At 37.7% G+C, this 15348-nt stretch overlaps 1 protein-coding gene across 10 annotated transcripts in view; it reads right to left on the minus strand.

Moving 5' to 3' along the window:
• Positions 1-15348, minus strand: part of MYO6 (myosin VI) — a 163209-nt gene that overhangs the window by 4924 nt on the left and 142937 nt on the right. For 5 of the 10 annotated variants that reach the window (XM_054021868.1, XM_054021870.1, XM_054021864.1 and 2 more), the window contains 5 exons: positions 15009-15038; positions 14534-14572; positions 5281-5384; positions 3404-3535; positions 1269-1295 (listed from right to left, as the gene is read on the minus strand). In XM_054021868.1, the coding sequence (XP_053877843.1) occupies positions 1269-1295; positions 3404-3535; positions 5281-5384; positions 14534-14572; positions 15009-15038 (332 nt within the window). The remainder of the gene's footprint in view (positions 1-1268; positions 1296-3403; positions 3536-5280; positions 5385-14533; positions 14573-15008; positions 15039-15348) is intronic. The other 5 variants (XM_054021871.1, XM_054021869.1, XM_054021872.1 and 2 more) reach the window with 4 other exon arrangements.

Raw genomic sequence — 15348 nt, forward strand, 5'->3', positions numbered from 1 at the left:
TTTTAAGAAGTTCTGAAACAAGGCCAATGTGATCTTCTAAACAGCAACTTTAATATTAATCTATATTAGTCACCTATAAAGTAGCAAATCTATACTGGACCTTTAATAAAATTAAAACATGGCAGTCACATTTAATGTATATATTTTTGCAGTTTCATAAACAAGACATTAGTAAACAGAATAGCAAGCCCCACTTGCTATCTCTTCCATTTGTACAGAACTAGAATGGTTCATTAAAGTGTAGAAAGCAACATCTGAAAAAAGGCCTGAAATGTAAATGTTAGTGCCTGAAAATTATACAGAAAACAAGAATTTTTCATGTCCACATAAGGAAAACAAGAAAAGCTTTTCTACAGAACAGGTTTTTAGTAATGTTTATTACATACGAGTTAGTTATCTGTGGACGCCACTTTTATACACTAGCATTGATAAAACATGTTCTATATGAAAGAATAAAATTCGGAATTTATTTATATTAAACTGCATAGACCTTCATGAATCTTTTTGAATTGCCTAAATGTGCATCACGTCACACTGAAGACATACTACTATAAAACACATCTCTGCATTACAACAGCAATCAGTAGGTCTTGTTTCTATCCTTGTGCACATTTACAACCAACAGTAAATCTAAAGGATAGAAATTCTGAGCAGTCAGCTTAGCCTTCACTTTTCAATGCTAGATATTTTGACACATACAGAAATACTTCATTTTAAAAAAGCAGCCAGCATCCTAACGTTAGTTTTTGTTCTAAGAGAACAGCTGCTATATTAAGTTGATTGCAGAGTTTTGCTACAATAGAAAAATGTGTACAAATACTGTATAATAAAAAGGGTAGAATTAAAATAATAGCATAGCATTTCTTGAAATAAAAAAAAAAGATTAACCTACATCAATAAAGTGTTTTTCCCAACATGTACGATCTAATTATGAAAAGAAATTCCAAAAATATACAACCATTAGAGAAACCAAGTGGGTGAGGTAAAATCTTTAATTGGACCATCGTCTGTTGGTGAGAGAGAGAAGCTTTCAAGCAACACAGTGCTCTGGTAATTTAATACATATAGCCATTAGGTGTCCATATGTTGAGTTAATGTTTTTTGTGGTTGTTTTTGTGTTAAGTAGAAAATAGTGAATTATTATTTTTGATTGGTATACTTCGATTCTACATAAAAGATAGCAAAACGCTGTTCAACTGAAGTTAGTATAGAGTTTATAAATGGTTCCTATTTGTTAAAGTTATCTTAAATAACCATCTCCCACTTACTTGAGTTGTTGAAAAATGGTGCAAAATCTGTAAACAAATATTCCATATTGAAGGAAACATAACAATGTTGATGCTGTTAAAGTTAAACTTTACGAAATACTGAAAATGCATCACCAAACCAGATGACAAATGGAGATTCCACTTGTAATGGAAAAGTGGGCGTTGAAGCAATTATCTGCATTTCTGTGCTATTTATTGACAAGAAGAAAATGTTTTCTTTTATTAAGTTTCACAAATCTATGGTTGCTTATAGTCTAACTGGGATATAAATTTGAAATTGATATTTCAGTGACATAGTTCCAGTCACAAAAAACAAACGAACAAAAAAACAAAACAGTGGTACAGGTGTACTCAGCACCGATTGCAAGGATAAATCTTTGTTAGTTATTTCATGTGATACCTTTAATAAACTTTTGACATTTTTACATGGAAAGAAAAATGATTCCTAGATATTAACAGAACTGTGGCAAATTAAAGAAAGAGAGATGCAACTCAATTTTGTTTGGCACTATAAAACCCACTAATTCTAATCCCTTTGCTGAACCAGTGCTAACTTAACATGTTCCATTTCTCATGAACACTGACATCTAATTACTGGACAGTTTGCATAAAACTACAATATACTGGTGAGTGGATAAAAACGGAAATATGTCATTTGAATCATGTATTCAGTGACATCTAAAAGAGTTATAGCACGAGCACCCAAGAAATCAGGTAAGTGATTATTCACTATATTGAAGGTTAGTTATAATAAATGGAATTGAAATGTTCATTTAGTGTAATTACTCACAATAATAAGAATTTATTGTGACTAATATGAATTTCTAAAGGTCAGTATTATGATATTACTACATTTCTCTATCAACAGCAATGATCCCAACTTTTATTAACAAAATACAATGCCATATTTTAAGAAAATGAAGGAAAAAACTATAATGAAAAACTAGAGTTGCTATAAATTTGATTGCTATGTGGTTTATTCATTCAAATACAATACAAATGTGGGAGACCCATAAAAGAGTTGCACACACACATCCAAAGGTAGATTTGTGCTCTTTATGGCACATTATTCCCATTAACACCAAATAGTGTTATATGCAATTTATTAAAATACACCTTTATCTTCCATCTAATCTCTTAAAAAGCAAATGCATTCATTCTCATTAGTGCAGTATTTGCAATTTCACATAGTGAACACCATTTCTGAGACCAGCAGGATGAGAGTCACATACTGAAACACAGACTGCAAATCAACTATCATCCCATTTTCACACATATTTAATATTAAAGTTTATTAAACAGAAGTTAAACTGTAAAAAAGTTAAGATGTTAGTTAAAATGAACCAGCAGGGAACACAAGCTGTTGATGGATAAACAAAGGTTAAAAAAAATCTTGTCTTCAATATATTTTTATGTCATGCTCATTCTGAAAACAATCATACCATGGAGCAGCCACCAGCTAAAATTGTCTGCTTTTTTATTAGTATTGCAGCAAGCCAATTATTTATTATTATTATTATTATTTTACAGACATTGTTGGTTCAGGTACAGCAGGTTGACTCTGAGGATAATTAGAATCTCTGATTTGGTCTATCTTTGATAATATCTACCACACAGAATTACATCAAGCAGCAGAATTCAGAGAGAGGGTTCTCTTCTAACAATAATCTGATTCCTAAATAATCTAAACTTTTTTTGTGTGTGTTATAGGATGTAGCTGAAGTAGCCTCTAGTAAGGTTTTATGAAGAGTGCTCTTCATCAGCTAAGCCTGAAGTATCTTTCTGCCCAGTGGTTAACTTCTAAAAAACTGCCAGCACACAAAATACCAAATCTAAAACTATTTCTAATTTATAGCAAATGTGAATTAGTAAATATGATTGTTTAGAAAATAATTATTTTAGTTAACAAATTATACTGGATCTTATGAGTAACACTGTATTTTAACTGCAAACTATTGGTCTTAAAATCTGTTTAACAGAGTATTTTACCTACTTTTATACAAACATATTTAAACAAAATAATCCTTTTCTTCAACATAACAGAGAAACATATTTTTAAAACAATCTGCTTGTTTATTCTAGAAACATTTCACTTGAAAATTTTCCCCCATTAAAAAAAAATTAACTTTTCTCACCATAGTCAGTGACTGATTTTGGAGCACGCTGTTCTGTTTCTGTATTACGTTTCTTATTCTTGGATTTCCACGCATGATATACTTTTAGTCGTCTGTGAAACTCTTCTCTGCAAGCTGCCAGTAGTTCAATATCTGTCTCAAAAACGGCAGGGAAGGAAAGAGTGCGAAAAATCAGAAGAGAAACCTATTTATAAAACATGTTTATATATATTTGTTACATAATTTTAGAACAAGTTATAACATCACTATTTCTTACAATGCAAGTAAATTGAAAGCTTGTAACAAGTGAGAGACAATTCTAAACTGAGCAAAGCAGGCAGATAGGTGCTATGAAGGCTTATTATAGAAATGGCAGGCGACTGGCTTCACATCACACTTGAAGGTGGATCCAAATGCTGGTGAGACCCTCTTCACTGTCCCTCGCTCACATATTCTTCTCCTTACTACAGTCCCGGGACAAGATCACCACCTATGCTCTGTCCCCTTTGTGATGTGTAAAAAAGCCCAGTGGCATAAAGGGAACCTCAAAAACCCATATTCAGCCCTAGAGGATTCCCCTGGTGCAGGGTCTGTGGAAGACAGCTGTAAGACTGACTCCCAAGGACTCCCTTGCAAGTACTGGCAGAGAAGGTATACTGGGATGGGGGAGTGGCGAGAAGAGAAATGTGAAGATTCACAGTTGGATTTTCTAGTGTTTTTCCCCAGTACCCACAGAGTCCAAGAATCCTTCTCCCTCTCCTCACATTGGAAGCCGAATGTAGTGGACAGCCTGGAAAGTTCTTTTTTCTCTTTCTGAAGGTAGGGATGGCTACCAGGTTTGGAACAGTCATCTAGAGTTATGATTTGCTCTTTGCCTATTCATTACTACAAGCAGAACCTGCTTCATTCCTGCCAACCAAACAAACAGGGAACTAGCTTACTGAGAAAACACTCGGCAGCCTGGCTACAAAATCAAGGCCTGAACTTTTTCCTTTAAACAGAGATGGTTACTTTTGCCAAATTATCTGGCCTATACAGACAATAGATGGTAGAACGATACCAAATGCATGTCACTGGTCACCTAAGAGGGTTTGAACTGGGTTCACCAGAGGTGAACAGCTAAATGCATTAACCCACTGCACGCCCTAGTCTGCAGCCAAAAATTATAAAAGAAAAGTTTCAAATTTAAGGCTAATTAAATGGTTTAAAAACAAATCTTGAGAATGGATAGATTTCTATCCAAGATATCCGAGGAGGAATGAGGCATCTGACAGATGCATCCATTAGCCTCAAGATAGATATCTTTTCCAAGAAATAAACCAATTGTTTATAATTGACACAGGGTAACAATTATAATACAATATAAAGGAATATTACAGATTAGTTCATCTCTTCATGATACTGAAAATATCTAAGTATTATATAGATAAGCTGTAGCTTCTGAGAAAATTAAGCAAAGCTACAACGTCAATACGTCTAGATTGTGTTTTAAATTAACTCATTATGTTCTTTTTAATTTTGGTGAATGCAAGAAATTAAAGTTATAAATTTAGAAGATCTTACAAATTCAGGGTAAAACCACATGCATTTAGTTCCATTTCACTGAAATATAAATCATTTTTAAACAAAGTCATTAAGAATTTATAGCAAGTTACTCCTGACTGAAGTGTATTAATTTCACAGATACAACTATGAGTATAACAGGTAACGTAATAGGATCGGTTTCCTCAATGGGAAATGGTATATTTGCTCTCTCCTTTGGAGAAAAGTCATTCAACTTAGTTTTTCATCTGAGACTAAATTAGTGAGTTCAAAATTCTGTCCTGGTGAAAGAGGCAATAGATTTATTGTACTATTGGAACACAATCCCCATCAGTCCCAAGCAAACACAAACTCACCACAGGAAGTATTGATTGTGTCACGAAGTTCTGCATATTTCCACTTACTAAGATCATGCTTCTTAGTGCCAGCCGCAGCTTTTGTGGCTTGAACTGCAGGTCCCCTACGGTTATAACAAACAATAATAATGTTCAAGGTACAGAAAGGAAAGGAGAATGAGAAGAAATATTAGTGACAACAGGACAAGCAGATTGCACAATCATCTCTGTGCAATACGCATTGCATTGAAAAACATTATATGTTCTAAGAGCTGAATGCAAAAAAGGTAAGATAAAATTCACCTCGTAACTTTCAGCAGCATAATATATCTTTATTGTAACATACTGGCATTATTAAAAAGAAACTCCAGTAGGAGTATAATATAGATCCAAAAATCTGACTTACCTCAAATATATTTTGTATGTACTTTGTATTCTAAATGTTCAATTTGCTCATTGCAAAGAGATTAAAACAAACTAGAAGTTAATATACAAGTGTGGCTTGCTGAAAACAAGGCTGTGTGTATTCCTTTTTGCAGCACCCTTTAAATATAAACTGTTCCCAGAACTACGTATAGTCCTGAGGACATCAATAATAGTGATGCAGAATAAAGGCAGTAAACAACAGCAGCAAAGTAAATTTTATGTTCCACTAGCAAGACAAAGGTAGGGGGAAAATGACTAAGCAGAAAAGAACAAAACTGAAAAGGAAACACCTTACACTGTCTAAAAGCACGGAGAATAAATGAAATAATCAACGTTTCATCCAAATCTCCCAATGTAATAGAAAAAATAAAATTAATTCTACATTGAAGTATCTTTAAAGTGTCTCACTTATTCACAAAAAATCAGCATTAAGTAACGTGGGTGGAAAGGTCACGAGACACCACCATTCACAGAACAAAGGCCGAAAGACATAGGACCCCATGGTAATCCATGAAAGTTAGGATTAACTACATCAGGCCCAAACAAGTGATAAAATGACCAAAGTTGATACTTTGATGATTTTTCAAATATATCAGTCTTCACTGTAATACATTCAAGGGAGACAAATTTAACATCCTATAATATACTACTGTCATTTGATTTTGAGCAGCAATGATACAGATAATATCTTTATTTTTCGTTCTTAGCAGTTATGACTGAGGGATGAAAGCACTCTCTTCATATCTGTGATTATCCTGTGCATGAACAGTACACAAATTGGGATTGTAGCATCACCATCCCTAATGAATGACAGAACATGCTGCATTGTTGAGTGATTTGAGATAACAGATGCATGATTTTGGTAGCCTCTATTAAAGCCCAGGAATAAGCTAGGAAGCAGACTAAATTATTTTTCAAACTCTGGGAGGATCCATTCTCTAGGCCAGGGGTTGAGGTTACCAGGGTAGCACATCACTAGATATAGGCACATCACTAAAAAAATGAACAGAAGAAACAATATACCATGTCCTTCTTGTGCAACTGCATATTGTAGTCATGTCTTTGCATGAGTACAATATCATTAGAATGCAACTAGGTATATCTATATGACTGAGAAATTTTACTTTTCTGTAAAGTTTAGAGTGATATTTAGATATAGTCTCATTTTGTTTTTAATGAAGTTACACAAGTTCTCCAAACTCCTAGAGTTTATTACACTTATAAAAGTATCAATATATTATATTATTATTATATTATGTAATTTATACAAAAATATATTAATCATGGAATCTTATTCAGATATAGGTGTTTGGAGAACTTGTGTAACTTCACACACACACACACACACTCACACTATACACATTCTATTCAGGATTTCTCCAGTGACATGAGGCATCTAGTTGTGATTGTCCTTGGAGCAGACAGAATACTACATACACAAATCATCATCAAGGGGATAGAATAAAACCAGCTAATTTATGCAAACATCCTTGTTAACAGCAACTCAAACAACTCACATGTAAATGATTAACTCTGCAATTCCTTACTCTTTAAAGCAATCTCAAACCTGCTATGACCATTCTTATGTGCACCTAGTGACTTGTAATAACAGCTCTTGATTAGAAATACACGTAACAAGTTTCATACCGAAGTTATATTCTTCATCCACTAAACAATACCAAGTTGAAATACATTTTGAAGACATTTCCTGCCCCCTCTATAATTACAACACATGAATATAAAATGTATATAAAATCTCACCTGTGAAACAAGTTACCAAATGGAATACTACTTTTTAAAATATATTTTAATACACTATTAAAATATCAGTACCATGCCATTAAAGGATTGTTGTTAAATGTAATTTCCGCTACATGTCTAACCTTCCTGAACCATTAATTTGACAAATCCTGAGGATTTTCCTTATTTAACAACATCATCCATCACTTCTAAGAATCCCCTACAGAGTTTAGATCAACAGAAGTAGGCCAAAAGGTCTCTGGTCAAACAAGTAATCTTTATGAATGTTAATCCAATTGAATGGCTTAGCCTTTCCATTACAGTACTACTCTGTGCTGAGATCACCACTTTGTTTTTTTCTACGTGGATTTAAATAGCCGGGAAGTAGCAAGAACAAGAATACCTCACTTCATACTGGTTTCAAAGTGGTAGCCGTTTAGTCTGTAGAAGCCCTCTACAACATTCCATACAAAGACGGGCTACAAGCCGTCAGGAACAGTATCCCCGAAAATGTCATGGCAAACCTGGTGGCTGAACTTTGTCCTCACCCACAACTATTTTACATTTGGGGACAATGTATACCTTTAAGTCAGCGGCACTGCTATGGGTACCCGCGTGGCCCCACAGTATACCAACATTTTTATGGCTGACTCAGAACAACCCTTCCTCAGTTCTCGTCCCCTAACGCCCCTATTCTACTTGTGCTACATTGATGACAACTTCATCATCTGGACCTATGGAAAAGAAGCCCTTGAGGAATTCCACCATGATTTCAACAATTTCCATCCCCCATCAACCTCAGCCTGGACCAGTCCACACAAGCGATCCACTTCTTGGACACTACAGTGCTAATAAGGAATGGTCATATAAACACCACCCTATACCGGAAACCTACTGACCGCTGAACTTACCTACATGTCTCCAGCTTTCATCCAGACCACATCACACAATCCATTGTCTACAGTCAAGCTGTAAGATACAACCACATTTGCTCCAATCCCTCAGACAGAGACAAACTCCTACAAGATCTCTATCAAGCGTACTTAAAACTTCAATACCCACCTGCTGAAGTGAAGAAACAGAAGAATACCCAGAAGTCATCTACTCCAAGACAGGCCCAACAAAGAAAGTAACAGAATGCCACTAGCCGTCACCTTCAGCCCCAACTAAAACCTCTCCAGCACATCAAGGATCTACAACCTATCTTGAAGGACGATCCCTCACTCTCACAGATCTTGGGAGACAGGCCAGTCCTTGCTTACAGACAGCTCCCCAACCTGAAGCAAATACCAGCAACCACACACTGCACAACAAAAATGCTAACCCAGGAACTTATTCTTGCAACAAAGCCCGTTGCCAACTCTGTCCTCATATCTATTTAAGGGACACCATCATAGGACCTAATCGCATCAGCCACACCATCAGAGGCTCGTTCACTGCACTTTTACCAGTTTGATATATGCCATCATGTGCCAGCAATGCCCCTCTGCCATTGGTCAAACCGGACAGTCTTTACGCAAAAGAATAAATGGACACAAATCAGACGTCAAGAATTATAACATTCAAAAACCAGTCAGAGAACACTTCAACCTCCCTAAATTACCAGAGAACACTTCAACCTCAATTACAGACCTAAAAGTCGCAATTCTCCAACAAAAAATCTTCAAAAAGAGACTCCAATGAGAAACTGCTGAATTGGAATTAATTTGCAAACTGGACACCATTAAATTAGGCTTAAATAAAGACAGAGTGGATGGGTCATTACACAAAGTAAAAACTATTTCCCCATGCTAATTTCCCCCCTACTGTTACTCACACTTTCTTGTCAACTGTTTGAAACGGGCCATCCTGATTATCACTACAAAAGTTTTTTTTCTCCTGCTAATAGCCCACCTTAATTGATTAGTCTCATTAGAGTTGGTATGGCAACACCCATTTTTTCTTGTTCTCTGTGTATATATCTATATCTAAATCTTCCTACTGTATTTTCCAGTGCATGCATCCGATGAAGTGGGTTTTAGCCCACGAAAGCTTATGCCCAAATAAATTTGTTAGTCTCTAAGGTGCCACAAGTACTACTCATTCTTTCCACTTCATACTGTTAGTCTTCATTACTCTATACAACAATCCAAATAATGGGTATGGATCAAAACCAGAATGGCAGTTGATTATTAATATTCTGTCTCAAAAAGGAGGTTACTTACCTGTAACCAGAGGTTCTTTGAGATGGCTGGTCCCTATCTGTATTCCACATGGGATATACACACGTACACCGTGTGCCTGAGTCCAGAATTTCTTTCAAACAGCATCCGTTGGCCCACATGTGTGCTGTAGCTCTCCTTGTGCTCCCTAATGGAGGACATAATGGGTTGATGCCTGTCCAATTTTCCACTCTTACCAGAGTATAACCAATCCACAGTTGTGGGGACAGAGGGTGGGTAGTGGAAATCAGATAGGGACCACACATCTCGAAGAACCTCCAGTTCCAGATAAAACCTCTATTTCTTCTCTGGGTGATGGTCCCTATTTGTATTCCACACGTGGAAGATTAACAAGCAGTAAGCAAACACATGGTGGGTGCGAGGACGCAGAAGTGATAGCTGTCTGTAGTACTGCTGTCCCCACAGCTGTATGCACAGTTCATAACTGCAGCAGGGGATAATGTCTTGTGAAGGTATGCAAAGAGTTGCAAGAAGCTGTCCTACATATATCTCTAGTACGGGTATGTCTCTCAGAGATGCAGCTGAAGTAGCTTGCCCCCAGTAGAATGAGTTTTTACCTCTTGGGGGAGTGTGTGGGGGGGGAATAGGAGGAGAATGCCAGCTAGTTGGTAACAAAAGGGTAATACAACCCAAGATCCATTTCAAAAGTCTCTAAGCCAATATAAGTTGATTTCTTGATTGTTCAGCAATGGAAACAAATAGTTTTGGTGTCTTTCTAACATCCTTTGTTCTATGTAGATAAAAAGCCAAAGTGCTCCAGATGTCCAGAAAATGCAGTCTTCTCTCCTCTTCCAAGGCACATGGCCTAGGAAAAAAAACAGGTGAGTGGATGACCTGACTCATTTGAAACTCGGAAACTACCGTAGGTATGAATCTCAGGTGGGGGCGTAGCAAGATCTTTTCTTTATGGAATGTAGTTTATGGTGGGCCTGCGACACTCAATTCACTGACTCTTCTGGCTGACGCTATAGCTATCAAAAAGGCCACCTTCATGGACAGATGGGTCCTAGAGCATGTGGCCAGCAACTCAGAGAGTCTCTTAGGGAGAGTGATGATAGAACATTTGTGGAAAGTAGTTATCAGAAACTCAACTAGATAGCCTCCACAGACAATGTCTAATACCCATTTATCTGTAGTGAGGTTGCTCCAGTCTTTGACAAACTGGGTAAAGTGGCCTCCAAACAATCTGAACAGGGGAATGAAGAGGTATCAATAAAGGGACATGGGTCTTGAGAGTCTCATCAAAAGAAACGCTTCACCTAGGGATTAGACTACAAATTGGCAGTGGATGTTGCAGAGGCTAGGTTCCTAGGTCTATACACCCTCTGTCTCTTGCGTGGTGGCTCCTGAGGAAGTTGATGGTAAAAGGCCTTAGGAATTGGTCTTGCCCTATACCACTGTCTATGAGGCTTCCTCTTGTGGTATAAAAGCCCAGCAAGTGAAGCGCTGTTTGAGTCTTTGAGGGAGTGGTGACACTTGTCCATTTTCTTGTGGAATAAGTTGATAGTATCAAAGGAAAGATCTTGGACAGTACTCCTCAGCTCTCTAGGGAAACCTGAGGATTGCAACCACAAGTCTCTCCTCGTGACAACGGCCACAGCATTCCTCTCAATGTGGTATCTGCTACATTCACCATGAGTTGGAGACAAGTTTTGCCATCAATTTGCCCTCATCTACTAAGGCCTGGAAGTGGGATCCATCCTCCACAGGGATCTTGTCCTTAAACTCTAGAAATCTAGTATAATTGATAAAATTATATTTGGACACGAGGGCCTAATAATTATTGAGATCCTGACCTGGAGGGAGGTGGAAGAGAAGACCTTTCTTCCCAGCAGGTCGCATCTCATGTTCCTTATCAGAGGGAGTATCCTTTGGGTGCTGTTGCTTGGACCGCTCTGTAGCCATATTCACCACCAGCTAGTTTGGCAGAAGGTGAAAGAACAAGAACTCTCCCCACTTGGATGGGACATTGCAATGCTTCTTGGCCCTCTTAGGGGTGGGAGCACAAGAAGCAGAGGTGTGCCAAACGGCCTTTGCTGGGTTCACGATAATTTCATTGACAGGGAGGGCCATTCTACAGGGACTGGAGGGCTGCAGAATGTTTAGTAAGCTGTGCTGAGGCTCCTGAATTTCCTCCAGCTGGATCTGTAGCACTGCTGCTACCCTAGGCATGAGCTCTTGGTACTGTTTAAAGTCATCCAGTGGAGACAAAGAAGATGGAGTGGTCACCTTATCCAGTGACACTGAACAGATTGCTCCCAGAACCATCGGATCTGGCTTGCCATCCTCCTTTGAATATGCCAGTAGGGCCAGTTGTGTAGGGCCAGGCAATGGCAAGTAGGACTCATGCATAGATCCTAGGTGTCTGGGGGTAGGACTCCCACGATCCGCAGTAATGCCAATAAGATGGATCCATTGGAGGAGGGGGACCCCATGGCACAGGATAGCCCATGTCGGTTTGGAGGCCTGAATCCTGACCTTCTAGGACCCGTGTCCAAGGCCACCTCTCCTCCATGCTGCAGAGACTCCTGATGGCTGTGCTTGTAGGCTGGCAGATGGAATGGGGTGATGATTCTATCTCCTTGTGATAGATTCCTCCTCCCGTGTAACAACATCTTGGAATATGGATGGACCCAATGGAAATGGTGAATGTGGATGGGGGGAGACCAAAAGATGTCCTCCAGGGAGACACACATCTCTGACCATCCTGGAGTATGAGGAGAGTCCATTGGGGGGAGCCGGAGCCTCTCTGGTCACATGGTGGTTGGCTTCCTCCAGGGCAGCATTGCTATTGGTAATGCCTCGTTTCCCAAAGTGGATCGAAGCAACAGGCGCTACCATGTGTCTTCACCACTACAGCCAGTGTTGGAAGCATGGATCCGTACCCTTGTGTGCCCTCTTGACTTGTCAAGAAGATTTAGGGGGCTGAAGAGCTGAGCACCCATGCGTGTTGGCTCTCCTGAGGGGGTCAGGGAGGGATCCCTTCTTTTCAGACATAAATGACTGTCCTTATGTCTATGAGAATGCCCCTTACTCTCCGATGAAGCCTTCTCTTTAGGCTTAGCAGACTTAGCATCTGTTCATCAACCCATGCTCAGGAGGTACACTGCCTGCTTATTGAGGATGATGTAGAATGTGTGTGTGGGAGGTCCACAGCCCAGCTCTGATTGGGGCTTCATTGCCTTCTCCATGAGGTGTTTTCTGACTCTCAGTTCCCGACCCTCACGAGTTCTGTGGGGGAAGTGTGGCAGATGCTGCACTTAGCAGAAATGTGAGCCTCACCCAGGCAGTAGAAGCAGCGTTGATGTTCTTTGCTCACAGTAAAGGAGTGAGGGCAGGAAACAGTTTTTAAACCCCCAGAGCCTGGGCAGAATCCCAGACTTCTTGGGGGAAAAGTTCCTGGGCAGGAGGAAATAATGCTATCTAATTATCTGCGCTATACTATAAAAACTACAAAAATTAACTATATAAAATTCATAAAGGAATGACACAGTAAAAAGGAGCTGAGGACACCAAATATTACGACATACACCACATGGTGGTAAGAAGGATCTGGAGAGGCATCGGTCTGCACCGTCCTTTCTGCTATCAGTTGTGAGCACAAAGATCTACGAAGCATGTGCAAGCCAATGGACACTGCTTATAAGAAATTCCAAACTCAAGCGCATATCTCATGTATGGAATAAATATAGGTACCACCACTCAAAGAAGAATCAAAAGTTTCTAAACAATTGAATTTAACAAGTTACCAGTCACACTAGTGTACATTAAAAATGCTAGGTTATGGACAGAACTTAAAAACTATGCTCCTACCACTTTTGACCAAAATTCTTGTGATACTTTCTGGAAGCTAAGGGCATGTTAACTCCAGTGACTCAGCTACTCTACAACCCCCCTACCTATGTTCCCCAGCAATTTCAATTGGATGTGCTAATCTTCCTTTTCTCCTGTTCAAAAATACTGCATGTAATGTTTTTGTGCAAACGTAAGCATCTGCTGTGTTTAATACTATCAGCACTACAATTAAGAAATGGCACAACAAACATACTAATATCGTAAGATCATACACACACACACAACACACACACACACACACACACACACACACACAGCATAATATCTTGTTTTCTGAAGGGTTTATTTTTAAAAATGAAAAAGAAAGTAAGATTTCATGTGAACTTCAGACAGCATGTCATAAGGCTGCTTTTTATCCTTGAGGTTACCAAAGACACCTTTTAGTTAGTAATTCAATAAAACAGAATTTTATTTAGAATATAAAACTGATACATTATTATACCAAGATTGCTGAACAGACACCATCTGGCATTTTGTGTTTCAATGCTTCAGAGAGTACTTCTTCTAGGGTTCTAACAACAAAGTAAACTTCACATTTTCATTTTGTTTGAAATGGAATTATGTCTGGATTTAATTTCTTATTAAAAAGCTACTTATGGTTACATAAACATAACACTTTTTATGTCCTTATTAACACCATCCTGAACTTGTGAGCATGCTGCCTGAAAATTTTGGAAACTTGTCAGTGTCATCTCAGATACAGTGGGAAAAGAATGCTCTTCGAAGCTTTTCCTTATCTATTGAAATTATTCAAAAAGAAACCTTAAGGTGCAATTTACTGATAATTTCCTTCTGAGCATGTTTATGCAATCAAATAAATGTCATGGCAAAATAATTAAAGAAAGAAATCAGATAATGATTTTGAATAGGAAGCATACTGATGCAGCAATTTCATTCAAAAGAAAAGGTTGATTTATTTCATTGAGCAATTAAATATGGAATTCCATTATTTTATATGCATCAGCCCATTTCAGTTTATGATTTCATTTAATTGAGTGATTAAATTAATTTTGGAAGGTCTATTCACCCACCTAGACAAAACGTCTGACATTTCTTTGGCCATTTGTTCCCTATAAGAAAAGTGATAAGTGTACATAAGAAAAGTGTTATATTCAAATATTAATAAGGTCTGTTATGACTGATGGTATATTATGTCTAAGATAAAACTAATGCAGGAGCAATAAACTTCAACCAAATGCTGATTTATATTGTGGTAACTCCTTATGAATGTTTGCCTCTTTCATACGGGCTAGTTAAAATTCATGGTATTTGCTAGATACTGAATTTACATACACTATTTATAATTAACTTTAAATATTTCTTAGACATAAGCAAAGTATAAGGTATGAAGAATTAAAATTGATTATCAAAGGTCAATGTATAACGATGCTTACTATTATAGGGGAACAGATTAATAAAAGGACAATACAAGAATTTCTTCTAATAAGGGAATTATTACTATAATAAGAAAGTAGTGCAAAACTCAGTGAAAATAAAGTGTCATACGCAGTCATTTGAGGCCTTGTTCCATTGACTCTGCAAACAGAAGATATTTAGGTTAGTCTGGCAATTTCCTAATTAGCTTTCTAATAATCTGAAATGTCAAGAGGACAATCAGTTCAACTTTTCCCTCTCTCCCATCCTCCTCTTATTTATCATCTAATGATTTTATTTGATCTAGGCTGAGCATTATGAAGCCTTTTTTTCCTTCTTTAATCTTCTGAATTTATTGATCAGAGTAACACAATTAGAAAAAGTGAAATTAAAATAATTCAGAAAAGCCTTACTCCATTTATAGATGGCCTTCTCACTTCACCATGGCTATGTTTATTACTCTCCTATTATA

The sequence above is a fragment of the Malaclemys terrapin genome, chromosome 3, assembly GCF_027887155.1.
Source record: "Malaclemys terrapin pileata isolate rMalTer1 chromosome 3, rMalTer1.hap1, whole genome shotgun sequence".
In the NCBI taxonomy this organism is placed as follows: Eukaryota; Metazoa; Chordata; order Testudines; family Emydidae; genus Malaclemys; species Malaclemys terrapin.